This window comes from Hippocampus comes, unplaced genomic scaffold (genome assembly GCF_001891065.2).
Source record: "Hippocampus comes isolate QL1 unplaced genomic scaffold, H_comes_QL1_v1.1 scaffold7, whole genome shotgun sequence".
NCBI classification, from domain to species: domain Eukaryota; kingdom Metazoa; phylum Chordata; class Actinopteri; order Syngnathiformes; family Syngnathidae; genus Hippocampus; species Hippocampus comes.
In genome coordinates, this window is record NW_017842060.1 from 2,452,984 (window position 1) to 2,468,497 (window position 15,514).

At 41.5% G+C, this 15,514-nt stretch overlaps 3 protein-coding genes across 15 annotated transcripts in view; 2 read left to right on the forward strand and 1 right to left on the reverse strand.

Annotated features, from left to right (window-relative positions):
- The window catches only part of anxa5b (annexin A5b), an 8,885-nt gene extending 2,041 nt beyond the window's left edge, over positions 1–6,844 (reverse strand). The window contains exons 1-8 of the mRNA XM_019862321.1: positions 6,667–6,844; positions 6,461–6,505; positions 3,662–3,746; positions 3,202–3,296; positions 2,376–2,489; positions 2,047–2,137; positions 1,098–1,177; positions 877–927 (exon numbers count right to left, since the gene is read on the reverse strand). Coding sequence (XP_019717880.1) covers positions 877–927; positions 1,098–1,177; positions 2,047–2,137; positions 2,376–2,489; positions 3,202–3,296; positions 3,662–3,746; positions 6,461–6,463 — 519 coding nt within the window. The 5' untranslated portion in view covers positions 6,464–6,505; positions 6,667–6,844. The remainder of the gene's footprint in view (positions 1–876; positions 928–1,097; positions 1,178–2,046; positions 2,138–2,375; positions 2,490–3,201; positions 3,297–3,661; positions 3,747–6,460; positions 6,506–6,666) is intronic.
- Positions 6,845–7,601: 757 nt separating this feature from the next.
- uchl1 (ubiquitin carboxyl-terminal esterase L1 (ubiquitin thiolesterase)) lies at positions 7,602–11,853 on the forward strand. Its single transcript, XM_019862319.1, has 9 exons — positions 7,602–7,714; positions 7,815–7,826; positions 8,178–8,306; positions 9,438–9,579; positions 9,729–9,814; positions 10,260–10,307; positions 10,398–10,467; positions 10,684–10,742; positions 11,227–11,853. Exons 1-9 carry the CDS (start codon positions 7,682–7,684, stop codon positions 11,308–11,310), a joined length of 663 nt encoding a protein of 220 aa, XP_019717878.1. The 5' UTR covers positions 7,602–7,681; the 3' UTR covers positions 11,311–11,853.
- Positions 11,854–12,383: 530 nt separating this feature from the next.
- The window catches only part of LOC109511319 (LIM and calponin homology domains-containing protein 1-like), a 26,515-nt gene continuing 23,384 nt past the window's right edge, over positions 12,384–15,514 (forward strand). For 3 of the 13 annotated variants that reach the window (XM_019862308.1, XM_019862311.1, XM_019862313.1), the window contains exon 1: positions 12,390–13,007. In XM_019862308.1, the coding sequence (XP_019717867.1) occupies positions 12,912–13,007 (96 nt within the window). In that variant the 5' untranslated portion in view covers positions 12,390–12,911. Of the gene's footprint in view, positions 13,008–15,514 lie in introns of all 13 variants that reach the window. The other 10 variants (XM_019862306.1, XM_019862310.1, XR_002167294.1 and 7 more) reach the window with 9 other exon arrangements.

The window sequence follows — 15,514 nt, forward strand, 5'->3', positions numbered from 1 at the left end:
GTGTGAGGTGGAGTTTCTGCAGCAACAGCGACTAAAACAAAATTACGAAGTAGACTGGACATAAACCACACACTTGAGGTGTCATTGTCTCCTATTACCCCGAGATGGTACTGTCTGATTGCAGAAAATCAAGCTCGGGGCTGTGGTGAGTCGTCATTTTCATGCACTTTGAATTTGCGTTGTATCGTATTTTGAAGGCATTAAACATTACCAGAGCGATAAGAGTGTTGCGACCAGATTAGACGCTCCTTGTGTTTATTATTATATTTCGAAAACACCACAGTTTTCATGCAGCTCATACCATATTATTTTGTTGTATTAATCCGCCACACCTTAAATGCCGGTCCCTGAAAATATTGTCTGACTTAAACCGGTCCGTGGGGCAAAAAAGGTTGGGGACCCCTGCGCTAGATAACTTAAAATTCTTCTGAAAAGTAAAATACATAAAATAGCTGATTAAAATCAGCTAACTAACAAGCTAGCCAAATAATTAATAGTAAAGTAACTGACGTTCCAGTGATTCTAGTTTACTCAGAGTCATCACTGGCTAACTAACAGACCTGGGGTGGATCTTGTCTTTTAATTGCAACTTTGCAAGCGCCTCAATTCTTCAAACTGCAAATTAGAAGTTGTTATTGCGCTGGCATATTATCAAGGCTCTGACTTAAATGCTTCTATTGTGATTAAAGTTGTCCAGTTAGCTATTTCATTTGCAAACACTTCCTTACTGTTATGGTTTGACAGCAGTTGGCAAGCAATTGCTCACGAGCTGCCCAGGTAACTAACCATCATCAAAAACGTTAATTCACCATTTTTCTTAGCGCGACTCAAATCAAATAGTCGATGATGATATTTTGTCATATTCTACGAGCTTACTTCAGCATCAGTCTGGATGTTTGCCTCTTGGACACCAGTCTGCCTGTTGGCCTGTGTGGACAGAGTGAAGAGATGAGAACATACACTTGCACAATTCGATCTCTGAAACGCTGAATAATACATGAATGCAAACCGAGCACTGTTAATGGAAGACAATTTCCATGGGCCAACATTCAAGTTGCTCCGAAGAGACAAGATAGAAAGTAGGAAATGTTGTTGACCTGGAGCAGGATGACCAGGAGCCTCTTGAAGTGACCTGAGGTGTCTCCTGACACGTCCTCCTCCAGATCATCATCGTACTCTGGTAAAAACAAGCAAACAAAAAAATTTAAATATGTGTCACATGACACAGTTTATTCTTTCATGAAGGAATACTGGCTTCACACTGTTATAAACACACTGTTGTCACTATATTAAAAGAGACAGCAGGCTTTTGTCGAAAAATCCAGCTTTTCAGTCGCTATTTTAATATCCAAAATAGTCATTTCAAAACAGTCATATTTTGCCTGTAATACTGTGAGGCTTGACACTTTACATCAAGTTGAAGAAAAAAAAATCTTGAAAGAATTTTCTAATTTTTCAGAAAACAAAAGCAATATTTTCTTGAAAGGTAGTCATAATATTAAGAGTGAAAATATTTCTTTGTAAAATCCGTTTTTTGTGTGAAAAAAAGGATATTTGCAATTTTATCCTATTTTTTCACTGAAAAATAAAGGATGGTTTCAGAAAATAGCAGTGCAACAGAAAAAAGGATTTTGCTCATGCAAATTTTACATGGTAAATTCATTTGCTATTTGTTCATATTTTGCCTACAATCTTGTGAGACAAATCATTTAAATTTGGTGAGAAAAATGATTTATTTCATAAAGTTTTTTTCCATTTTATGAAAAAAAAATTTGAACATTAAAATTACACAGCTGATGGAAAAAGTCACAATTTAACGAAAACAAAACCAATTGTTTTTTTTTTTTTGGGGGGGGCTGTCATAATGCAAAAAAGTCAATTTTTTTTGCAGAAAAAAGTCATAATTTAGTCAAATCAGATTAAAAGACGTCATTTTGAATTCTAGGAAAAACATTCATATTCCACAGTGTTTTCAGCAAATCCGGGGCCACTGGAAGTGCACTTAGATTTTGTGAGGGGGGAACCTTGTAAACCAAAGCAGGTTACCTCGTCTATAGGCGGCTACGATGTCCTTCACCTGGTGAGTGGTCCTGGAGGCCAGAATCTCCACCAGCACCTTCTCATCAGTGCCTGCCCCCTAGTGATCAAAGAGGGCGTTTTCAAAGGCCGAAGGACGTACAGTAAGTGCTCTTTAATTTGTCTTTTTGGTAGTGAGGATTTTATGTGGTAGACTCAGTCGCCACTGAAGGCCTGAGTACCAAATACACGACCCGCTACTGAAGATGATCATACTCGGTCTTGTCCCTCCACCTCGCCAAACAAAACGAATATTCAGAAAACTTCACGTTGCGGTTTTTGACTCGACATCAACGTACCTTGATGGCGTTGCGAAGTGACGTGACGTCGTAGGCGAGGGGCGCGGTCATCAGGGCCACGATGAGCGTCTCAAATTTACCCCCGAGCTCCCCTTTCAGGTCTTGTATCAGATCCTGAAAAGACGACATATGATCTGAAGGGACTTTTTCAAAGCTTGTTCTCACTATTTTGCAAAAATAAAAGGTGTCATTTTCATGAGAAAAGAAAAGCATTCGGAGAGAAAAAAAAAACTAATCTTCTGAGGGAAAAAGTTGCACCCATGAGAAAAAAAAAAAAAAAGTAATTTTACGAGAAAAAAAAAGGTCACATTTTTTTCAGAGAACACGTATTACGTGAAGTTGCAATTTACTGAAAATACAAGCTATTTTTCTCGGAGTGGTCATTTTTCTTTGAAAAAATATGAAATAAAAGCAATAAATGTGTAATCTTGTCAGGAAAAAGTTGCACTTTTATAAATAAAATAATTTTAATGTAAAAAAAAACAGGAAAGAGTAAAATTTTCTCAAGAAGTGCAAAAATATATTACAAGAAAAAAAGCTTATTTTCAGAAAAGAAAAATCATAATTTCCATTAATACACATTTAAAATATTTGTTTTCATGTTTGGGGTAATAAAACGATAAAATAATGAAAAAAAAACCCCACTTTTTTTCCTCTGGAAAAAAAGTAATCATTACAATAATGTTGGAATTTAACAAGAAGAATGCCGCAATATTTTAAAAAAATAAAAATAAACAACATTTTGATTATTCTTCATCATCCTTGTATTTTGATGAAAGCATGTCGCGCGACTCAAACGACAGCTGTTCTCAATGCGGCGTCCCACCTTTCCAAAGAGCGTCTTGTAGGTGGTGACGATCTGCTGACGCTGGGCATTGCTGCGCGCCGTCAGCAGCTGCAAGATAGCTTCCTCGTCCGTTCCTGCGACGACAACAAAATACCCTTACGACACATCGTTATATCGTTACATCCCGGCTGGATTACTGTAATGCACTTGACTATGGAGTAGGCCGAATCTCCATTTAGCGTCTCCAGTTGGTCCAAAATGCTGCTCTTGATTGGTTTCCGGCTGCACTTTATGATCTAACAACAAAAGGCCCGCCTGTCTCTCTTGCAGCCGCACTTTTTATTGACCCTTTTATCTCATCATTACAGCGGGTGTTTGCCGAGCCGCTTCTCGGGTTTCACCCGTGTTTGCGCAAACGCTTGCCGCGAGCGCGGTCGTGGTCAAATGAGGCGTCAATTGACATCAGTGGAATAGGCGAGACTCCGCGTGAGCGTCTTACCCAGGCCTTTCATGGCCTTGTACAGAACTTCAGCGTCGGCGCTGGCGTTGAAGTTGGCGCTTGCTTTCACGGTTCCTCGGCTGGCCTGGGGCGACAACAACAGGATCAGCATCCGGATATATGAAATCGATTGTTTTCACCAGTGCAGTGAATTGGGTTTGCTAGTCGAGATCAGTTTCTTTTCATTATTAGCATGGACTGATCTAAAAAAAAAATTTAATCCCTAATCGTCCATATTTAATATATTTGACCTGATTTTATGTCAGAAAATGTGAACACTTTTATAATTTATGCTTTGTGTTACATTTGTATGACCCGTATTTGATTATTTTCACGCGATACATTTTCTATTTTGTGACCTAATACATAGTGTTTAAAATATTAGAACAAAAATATGTGATGCTAGACATCAAAAATTATTTTAAAAAAATTAGAAGTATGAAGTACGCATGATTATTAGGACCCACCCAATATGGATTTGTGGCCGATCTCAATTCTACTAAAATAACTTAATTTTTGGTCCCTGAATGCTCACACCAATTGCAATTTGAATTGCAGGCAGAACTTTTGACCGTTTTATCTTATTTTAGTATTTGCTTAATTTTACAGCAGAAAGAAGGATCACAAAAAAATGAGCAATATTCCAATGTCATTATCTTTGCCTCAAGTTGAAATGTGTTAAAATGTTTAAAAAAACAAAAAACAAACAAAAAAAAGACCGATTTTCAAATGAACTAACTTGCCCGGTCGAGTAATCAGTTGGTGACTCATATTCACATTCTTTTAGTTTGCCATTCACTCAACACTTGAAACAAAAGGGCTCCTGTTTGAAGAAAAAGTCACAATCTTATCACTTGATAATGGCTAACCGTGGATGAGCCTGTGCCGAGGAAAGGCAAACTGATCAATACGTTGATAGACGAAGCCGATGGGACAAGAGTGGAACATACGCTCCCTCGTATTGTCCCACAAGAATGACTCAACGGCTGTGTTGCGTCTCAGTCCAACGGAGGCGAGATGTTTGGAGAGCAAAACCGCAGGAATGTCGCCGCAAATCTGACGCCAAATCATGTGGAAGCTCAGCAAAAAAAAAAGACAACGACAAAAACAAAAGCGAGCATTTTGTGCTTCTCCGGCCAGGAGGAATTCCAAAATGTTCATGTGCTTATCCTCACAAATAAGCTGCAGCACAAGTTAAAATCTAATCAAAGTCAACATGCCTCTTGGGACAAAGAACAGCGATATGTGGACACGAACACAATGCGGATCGTTTCCAACGGAATGCTGGACATTGATTTGGAATGTTTTCAATCAAGTGATTCACGGTATCGGCCTTGTGCAAATTGTCGGGTCGCCATCACAACCAGTTTTTATTGGGTCGCAAAAAGACAATAAAACTCACTGGCTAAGATTTCTTATTGTCAGTGCCATAAATTAGGACCCAAGGATCCTTTACTTCCTGCCGCTGAACAGCACTTCCTGGTTCATGAAAAAAAATATGTGCATGTCAACAGGGAGAATGTGGATCATGAGCCTCGGAAGTGTGAGACAGACATGTTAACCACTAGTGCACCGTGCTGCCCGTTCTCTGCACCGCGCTTTTGAAATTTGATCCGCTAGACGTCGGTAATGTCTGGGGTAGCGCCTCCCGGGCGTTCCACCAACATCTCAGCACGAGATGACTCGCGGAAGTGAAGCTCTGTGGATACATTTTCAGCAGTTTTCACATCCTGCCAGCAAAATATGTGGCAACATTTTTTTTTTGTCCGTACGTTCTCCAAAGGGCGGGTTGAGACGTGATTTTGACAACTTTGAGGAGAGGGCGAATGGGCTTCTCTTGCCGGAATGTTGACCTTACGTACTGCATGTACACACACAGCCGACTGGTCTTATCAGCCCCACTCCTTTTGTTTATGGACATTACTGTATCTATGCTGTTGCCGTGGATACAGTAAAAGGGAATCCCCCCTCGGCTGGCCACAGATGGCGACCGCTCCATTTGAATGTGGCGGCTCCACCCTGACTTTGAGGAAAAGGGATGCTTCTCCTTTAAGATAGAGGCTGGGTTTTGCACTCTGGCTGGAAAAGGCTGTTTAAAAAAAAAACGACTGACAGACAGACAGACACACCCCACCCAAAATGAAAAAGAGCCGATATGAGTCACTCTAACCAAACTTCCCTCCCCAAAAAAGAAGCTTATTTGACGCCCCTATGACACTTCATCAACCTTCAACTAGTGACTTTAGGACTAAGTATGAACCTTTCGACCGAGGGGGTGGGGGTGGCAATCGCAAATTGTGGCTCCGTGTTAACAAATTTCGTTTTTATGCTACATTCCCAGGATTTGAAGATATTTTCGGAGTTTTGGATAAAATGTCCTGCAGGGCCACATGCACAGGTTTAGCCATCCCCGCCTTAGTCACAAACAAGCAAGATCCCATTTAAAATGTCCTGTCTGTGATGGATAAATATATATCCGCATGAATGCTTCGTTATATCAACTAAAATTACAGTTACACAGTAAATAAAGCGTCAAATAAATGTTTAGAGAGGGCGAAGTGTGTCAGTAAGACGGGGAAAGCAGCTCAAATGTTATGTAATTCGGAGAAAAAAAAGTGGGCGTTGTTATGGAAAGTCTCGATCCTTTTTTTTTTCTTTTTACTATCATGACTCATAGATTTGCATATATAACGGATCTTGTTCCTTACACACGATGATGACCTTGTACAACTATACAGTTAGATTTTTTTTTAAATGTATTTAATGTGTTTTTGCGTAAAATGCAAGAAAGTAACTCACCATTTTTACTGGAGTGGTTGGTTTTTTTTTCTTTGAGAAGACGTTCTGCCAAAAGGAGTAAAAAAAAGTGTCAATTGTAGACTTGAACAATTTCCGAAGTTCGAGCCCCACGTCAGTGTCAGTGTCAATTGTAGACTTGAACAAACAATTTCCGAAGTTCGAGCCCCACGTCAGTGTCAGCTGGCCGAAGATGAACGCCGACTTACCGAAGAGCTGCAGCTGTCACACCCGGTGAGTGCACGGAGAAAATCGGTGAGATGAAGCAAGAGAAGACTAGGAGGACAAGAAGGACGACAAACTGAAATCCGTTCGGAAAAACTCTTCTGGGCGTGTGAGTGAGTCGACACGCCACACCCCGGTGAGCGCAAGGCACCTTGGGAAATGTAGTTTAGGAAGCAAAAGAGCTGAAAATGAATATCTCGGGAACATTTAAGTTCCTAAAATAAATCATATTCAGTTGGCGATTCAGTTACATTCTCCTAAAAACTAATAGTCTTCTCCAGTGCACAATGGTTCAACCCAACGTGTCATACGCTGCCCAGCATCCGTCAATCACTTGAAAGCTTGAAGATTAAGTTAATTATTTCTTTTTTAAAACAGATCTTTACTGTGATCTTAAAAGAGGACACTTTGTGTTGATGTTTTTTATGTGCACAGATCTTTAGAATGAAGTTAATTCTTTTTAATTTTTTTGTTGTTGTTAAGAGACCACGATATAAATTGAGTTAAAGTTTATTAAATCAGACAATGATGTCCGACCACTCTTTTTTTTTCCTCAACCAAAAATGATTTGCGCTGGTTAGGTGGAACGTGGCTTTTACAAGGTGGTACATCACTGAAAAACGGTTGAGGACCACTGTTCAAAAGTGTCAACGCAGCTGTTCCAAGCTATTTTGTGATTGGTTTTGATTGCTACGTCACACCATTGTGGAAAGAATGCCGCTTCACCAGCCTGAACTTGCCCCATTTACCCAAAATCATACATTTACCCCTTTCTTCTGTCAATCGGCATCTTAACGCCGTAATATGTAAAGTAAAATGGCAAATCAAATAAATCATTGACGACCACGGTCGCGATAAATCATCAAGTTGGTGTGAGAGCACCCCTCTAGAATTCTCTTGAATGGTACGCCCCGTGTCCTATAAATACTACCGAATCTGTCGACGCTGGAAAATCATAAAAGTATTTCTTGAATTAAATATCGACAAAACATTTTAAACATGGAGTGGACTCCGATGGAAATCAACCCTGAGGTGAATTAAAATAACCGCGACCACCTTGATTTGAGTCATTCAAGGCGACCATAGAATAATTTGTTGTTGTTGTGTGTGTGTGTGTCTATTTTGCTTACAGGTGCTGAACAAGGTGGGTAACCAAACTTTAAAAAAAAAAAGAAGAAAACAAAATCCCCAGACGCTGAGTCACGATATTTTAACGTCCACTAAGTCTATACAAGCGCTCCCAAAATGTCCATTTGCCAACAATGGGCCCTTTCGTCGACCGTACAACGCGAGTATGACACTTTTATGGTCTGAAAAAGGTTAAAAATGTCGTTTGTAAAAAGTGACAATCAACAGCATCCTCCCTCGTCGCACCGTTAGCTTCCCGGCTAACGATGGGTGTGGTCTGTCTGGACCACTTGCATCTCCGCACTAAGCAGCCCTTCTCGCCTCTGTATGATTATTCAACTTCATTCTCACTCTTTATTTTCACCAGTTGATGAGTAAAGTCGGCGTGGGCGAGGGCTGGCGTTTCGTGGACGTCCTCGGCTTGGAGGCCGAGCAGCTGTCCGCCGTCCCAAAGCCGTGTTGTGCCCTCATGCTGCTCTTCCCAATCACTAAAGAGGTAATTTAGAGAGGAGATTGAATTGTAGAATGGAAAGTAAATGTTTTTTATTTTTTTTAATGTAAAATTTTGGGGTGGGGAGGGGAAAATGTTGGGGTGTGGCAGTGATCCAGGCCGCATGCCTCTGTTGGGGTGTGGTGATGCTGAGTTTGCAGAGGTAGCGGATGCTGATTACAATGGTGATGAGTCATCAGTTGATGTAGGGACCAAAGGGGGATTCGGGGACAAAGCCTGGACACCAACAATGGATTAACCCTCCCCATCTCCCCACCCCGCCTTCCCCCAATGTTTTGTTAGTCCTCTAAACCCTAAATTAACCCCACAAGAGCATCCCAAATTCACCTACATTTCATTTCAAACTCGTTTTATGAGATTAGCAATTAAAAATAAATAGCTCATTTGTGGTTTCATGACGAAAAAATATAATTGCCATTACAAGGTCCTCTTCCCATTTGTTTGTTTTAACGAACACAAGCAATAAATGAATGCATTGCAGTAGACTTGTACATAATAACATTTTATAGTTGGGTTTGTAAAATGAAATTGGATGATTAAGTCATTCTATGGACTTGACATTACAAATTAAAAAAAAAATCTTAATTTTTACAAGCAAGAAATCGATCTGGATGTCGTCATTTTACACACAATGTAAAGTTAGTGTTGGTTTTTAAAAGGTAAAATAAAAACATGGTGCAACATAAATGTATCAAATATGACACACACATTCAACTACTGGTAACACAAACAAGTATTTATATATATATATATATATATATATATTAAATTAAATTAATCCTTCAAAGCGCCACCCAAAGGTCATTTTACAGGTTGTAATTGATAAATTATGCAGAGAAAAACGTATTTAAAAAAAAAGTTTCACGAAATTTGTCCTCAGATTCAAGCTAACACGAAAACTTCACAATAATTTCTTTATGCATGGTTCATATATTATCCAGAACAATCTTTTTTAATGTGCAATTGAACTACACATTTTCAAAAATGATTCCACAAATTTACACTATCATCTTGAGTGTTGCAAGAAATTACCCAGGTTTTGCATGTAATGTGTTATGCTGCACATGGAATTTGCCATTGTCCATTTTTTTTTCATTATTTTGTTGCGTGTCTCAGCATGACTCTTTCAGACAAAAGCAGGCAGACAAAGTGATGCGGGGCTCGGATGCTTACTTTCTGAAGCAGACCGCCACCAATTCCTGTGGCACCATCGCCCTGTTGCACGCGCTGGGAAACAACCAAAGCAAACTTACCTTTGGTAATAGTCTTGATTTATTTGAAACACACACACACACACACAAACAAGAACTGTTGACCACGTTCGTGTCTCAGTTGCCTTGGGGAAATGGGCAACCACTTTGAGTAAAAACGGCTTAAAGGAAAAAAATCTGGTCTTTTTGCTCTCAGAGAGTGCTTCCGTGCTGAAGAAATTTCTGGATGAAACTGCCAAGATGTCTGCTGATGACCGTGCCAAACATCTGGACAAGAACAAGGTGAGGACCGTATTAGAATGAAGCGATCCAAACAGCACATTTAAGTACAGTATAGTGTTGCTGTTCAAAAGGGTCGCTTACATTCACTTCAAATGTGCCTTTTAGCAGGAAAGAAAAATCTCGTTTTTGATTAACTTGAGCCTCTTACTCACTAGATTTCAATGTTGGTCGTCATGGTGGTACTACGAGACCTAAAAAAAAAAAAAAATGCTTTTTTTCCTTTTTTTTTCTTTTCAGTGCAGTGCTGTAGCACTTGGTGTGAAACGTTCAAGTCTGTTCATGTTTCCACATGTACATGCATTTAATGTCCACTTGGGGGACCCACAGACCACCACGCTGCTAAATCTTGTGTCCAGATTGTTCTGGGGTCCAACATTGTTCAACTATTACCCTTAATTTGTGCCATTGCAAGTTGTTTATTTTAATAGTAAGATCCTTTGTCCAGGCTATCCATGATGCTCACAATGAGGTTGCTGCTCAGGGACAGTGTAGGGTAAGTTGACTTGCACGCAGAAATTTTTTTTTCACTTATAGAAATATTGACGAATAAATGAATGAAATGATGTCATTTTAAATCCGGCAGCCCGAAGCCGATAAGGTCAACTTCCACTTCATTGCCTTTGTCAATGTGAACGGACAGCTTCTTGAATTTGGTGAGGAAAATCTGACTTTATTTTCTGCATGTCCTCAAATGGCGCCCTCTGCTGGCCGTAGATGTCTTGATTGCCATCCGCACTGCTTACACGGGGGAGACGCGACACCTGTAGAGCTGTTCATGAAAGAAATTCGAGACAAAGCAGGCCACTTTTGAGGAAATGCCACACTTTGGTTTGTTCCTAAAGTCTCGTCTCTCTCTTTTTGCTCTCAAGACGGGAAGATGAACGGCCCCCTGAACCACGGCGCCACCAAAGATGAGACCCTTGTAACGGTACGGAAATTAGATTTCTTTCCAAATGACACTCCATTTGGAACGGAACCTCCCCAGCAAAGTCCCAAAACAGATGAGGCTCAACAGTATTTTAGTTAATCAAAGCATACTGGAGGATATCAATCGATCAAGCTTTATTTTTACAGCACCATTTGTACATAAAAGTGCAACTCAAAGTGGTTCCGTAATTTGCAAGCAAACTTGGGTAAGTTATGTGGTTTGGTTTCATACACCTTGTTAGATGTTTCATTGGTTGCCCCTCCCAGTTGAAATGAATAACTTAAAGGAAGCACTCTTTTTCTGAAGATCTTTTGCATGTGAAAAGATACTACCATCGAGCCCTGGTAACTCAATACCAAAAAAAAAAAAAATGTAAATGACCAATTTCTCGTTTCTCAAAACTACAAATCAAGGTGCCACTGTACTTGAATGCCTCATAGCATGAAACTTTTTGTTTTTCCCCCTCCCGCCAATTCACGTCCAGGATGCTGCCAAAGTGTGCCGAGGCTTTGTGGAGCGAGGACTAGGCGAAGTTCGCTTCTCCGCTGTGGCTCTGTGTCGTGGTTAAATTCTCTCCCAGGACTAAATGTCAACCACAAACACATTTATCAGCATTTTTGGGGCACTGTCAAGCAAGTATTGTGTTCACTCAGCACACACGTATTCTGTAGGTTATACACTTCATATCGCAAACTTTTAGCACAACTGTTTCTAGACGAGAGCAGAAAGCGTTTGCAATTGTCTCCTCCTCAGATGTGAACAAACAGATTCCGCTGCCGCTTTTTTTTTTTTTGAACAAGCACTTGTCTTTGTACGTATTTGTTACGCTTTGAATGCTTTGCGGACCATTGAGAACGCAAATGGGCGCTGTGTGAAAGGAAAAAAAAAACTTTTGGGACCGTTTAGATGCCTCTCGCTGCTAATTGGTTGATGTGACGCTCCTCACAGCCTCAATGTAGCTTTAAAAATGCATTTGTTCACATAGTGGACCGCATTTGAAGAGTGCAATGTAGTTGATTTGCTTTACTTTGCACAGTTAGGTGTGATGCGGTGTTTATTGCACTGATGGTGTGGCTGTTACTGACACAAATAAAGTGCTTTTGATTTGTGATGGTGGTGCAAGTGATTACAAGAAGGGGAAATGAAATGCACATTGGTGTTGGAATTGCATGTAGCGAGATATCTGCGAGCCATCATTTCTTTGGAATTGAAGGATTTGATTATCCATAAAATGACACCTAATCCTTAAATGTGCTGTTCAGAGGTCTTGAAAATATGTGATACAGTCGAAGGCCATCACTGACTTTTTCTTTTTATGAGCTGTTTTCATAACTGTTTAAAAAAAAATAATAATAAAAAAGGCACAGGTAGTGTTCCATCCACACTTGAAATTTGTTATCACCTGTCTGGTCAAAGAAATATAATCATGTTAAAAAAATTACATGAATATGAATCAGTAAAAATCAGACATTTCTTTTGAACTTTAGTCTACATGAGTATTTCAAAACTATAAACTCATGAAACCGGCCTGTACAAAATTTAACAGTCAACTCGTTTTATTTCCCTTCCAAGAATTTTTAGGAGAATTTTTTTGTCAGGCTGTTTTATGATCGATTTAAATTCTACTCGAATTTCCACTATTCGCGGGCTGGCTCGGTCCACGTCCGGCACGAATAGAGGGGGTCCACTCCATTTTTTTCATTTTTCAGTCGGGCTCCGGCAATGTCAGCCGAGGCTGTTTGACCGCGGCCATCTTGGTCAGGTATTTAGTAAATTATTACTTTACCATATACGTAATTTAAGTTTTCTTTCATTTAGCCAAAGTCATGGACCGTCAAAGTGACACAAATGTGAAATAACGCATTGGTACGCCCCCTTGCACAGGGCAGATTCCTGCGTACGCGTCTCCGCCTCCACGTGCGCGCGCCCGCACCGCTATTGGCGGAGGACAGCGTCCACCACCACCAACGCCGCGCGCGCGCCCGTCCCCTGCGTAGGACAAGCATTCTCTTTTTCGGGTGGCATCGTGGAGGGTCGTCGCGGGAGGCTGCCGATTTCCAAGGACCGTCCCCGCGTGGTGCAAGATAACATTGCTGGGAGCGCCCACATCACAACACTACGCGAGTGTCCACCACCGGGAGTCCCACGCACGGATCGGCCTACCCGGCGATGGCCAGCCCGCCTGCGGATCGCGACGTCCGGCTGGAGTCGGCGGAGGCGAGCCGCCCGGAGCCCGCCTGCCTGGAGGCGCAGAAATGGATCGAGGTGAGTGGACACAACACGAGCCGTCGCGGGGGGGGGGCGCGGGGATATAAATAAATACCCGTTGCACCGTCACCTGTTCCGTGGGGAGGGTAAGCGTATGTGTCGTGTTACAGCACGAAAAGTTGTCATCCGAACACTGTTTTCTCATGAAAACGACTCCCACGCGGATTAAACGGACTCCTGTTTTTTTTTTTTTAAATACTGTGTGTTTATTCCACGCCATGAACAGGAACGCCCCCTTGTCCCGCGGTGGTTGCCGTGGTGATGAAATCGGGCCAGCGTTCACGCACCAGCAGCATTTGATGATGATGATGATGATGATGATGGGATGAGATTATCATGTGGGTCATCCGTTTTTGTTCTTGGTTTAATATGTGCTTTTATAGAGCCACGTGGTGAATCATAATCACAACAGCCATATAACTTTTTTTTTTTTTAAACATGGTTTGAGTGCTGAAATAAACAAATTGTCCGTTTTATTGTTGACTGAACGAGGCTATGTCAGGTGTCTGGTAAAATCTGACAGGATTGCTTTTGATGATTAAGAACAGGATCATAAAACTTAATTTCTAAAATCTGATTTCATCTGGGTTGGGTCCAGAATCGCGTGAAATTGCAGGATTGAGGTTTGGTTTGATGAAGAGCTAGAAGAATAGCAGCGGTGAAATGTCATTTGAGTTATATGCCTCCCCGAATATTTAGACACTCATGAATCAAACTTTCACATTTAAATATTTATTTGTAAATCATTTCATGCCGTTAACTGAAGCCTGAAGTCTGGAACGCATAAACTTCACCAGACATTGGATTTCATCCCTGGTGATTCTCGACATTCTCGGGGCATTTTCCCTTCAGTTTTGTCTTCAGCAAGTGAAACGCATGCTCAGTTGGATTTAAGTCGGGTGATCGACTCCCTCATTTGCATAGCGTTCCACTCCTTCGCCTGAGTTGCTTTCGCAGTACGCTTGGGGTCATCGTCCATCAGCACTGTGAAGCGCCGTTCAATGCGTTCTGAACGGGAGCAGGTACTCTCGTCGTCAATAAATACACGGGAACTAGTTTCTGCTGCATTCACCGAAAACAGTTTCAGTGAAGTCTTATGCACCTCATGGTTTTCGGCATTCAACGTCACTATCGAACCCACCCAGTCCCATCGCAGGCCGCCATGGTGTCTATACATGAGTGACGAGGCGTTCCAGTGAACTGAATGCCTGCTGCTGTGCCGCTTTGTTGTCCTCTGCTTTGGAATTGTACAGGTTTATTTTCAGCGCCGTCCCGGCTGCTTCTATTTGCAGTGCTCCTGTTTTTTTTTTCCCCCCACCCCCCTACACACTCTCACAGGTGGTAATGACTCAGCGCGTATGGGCCGTGTAACGGTGTTCTAAATGTGTGTGTGTGAGACACTCCTCGGAAACACAGAGGTTGAGTGACAGCAGTCACCACGGCAACACTGCCTGGGCAAGACTCTCAGGTGTCGGTCTTGTTTCCAAAAGAGGCGGGATGGCGCCACGTGAATCCCACCCACGGGGGAAATTAGCCCAAACGATCTGCAACGCATCTGGCGCAAATCATAAATGGCAAGGGTGATGCAGTTCCACCCCAGTCCTGTAGTTGGTGTCCAAGCGCATTACAAAGTGAGGAATGCAACACTGCGAGCTTTTTTCGCGGTGGCTCCGACTGCTGGACCTTATCAGTGACTGCCACCGTTCGACCCTGTGCCGGCAAATTAATTCCTTGTTCCGTACAATTGAAATTGCTGTAATTGTCTAAATTGTCTGTGCGTGGTTGTTGGTCAAACTGTGATTGGCTCGCAACCAGTCCAGGGCGTGTCCCGCTTCTTGTCCAAAATCAGACTAGTTTCTGTGAAGTAGTTGGTAGTATTTTGTCATTGTTTTGTGGTTTTAAAGGACAAACTACTTTAGTACCACATAGTTTTGTAATTTAAAAAAAAAGTGTTTACATTGTCAAAAAAAAAAAAAAACATTCTCAACTAATTGTACTGCATCTTGTCAAGGTTTGTAGATTTTTGTTTCGCGTTTTGCATGGTGTCTAAAAATAATTCACAACGTATTATTTATGCACAATTTTAGTATACTAACTAGTTTATGCGGTATTTCACATCATTTTATGGTCTTTGAACCTGAAGCAGTATTTTTTTCTGTCAAATTATCATTCAAAACAAAGTAATTTTTTTCATAGTATTTGGCATCATTTGGTAGTTTTGGTGACGTTATTTTGTACAGTGCAGACACTCTCCTTTGACAGCATAACGTCGTCAGGAAAATGTCGACTGACTGACTGACTGACTGCGCGCGTGGGGCTCACCCTACAAATCCCTGTAATGCGCGCACACACACACACACACACACACACACACACACACACACACACACACACACACACACTCGGCAAACGTGCGCGCCAGATGTCGCGGCCGTCCTTGGTGGGAGATTAACCGAGTCCCAGACAGCACGAGGCGTCTGCGAACTGAAATAAGTAAAATATAT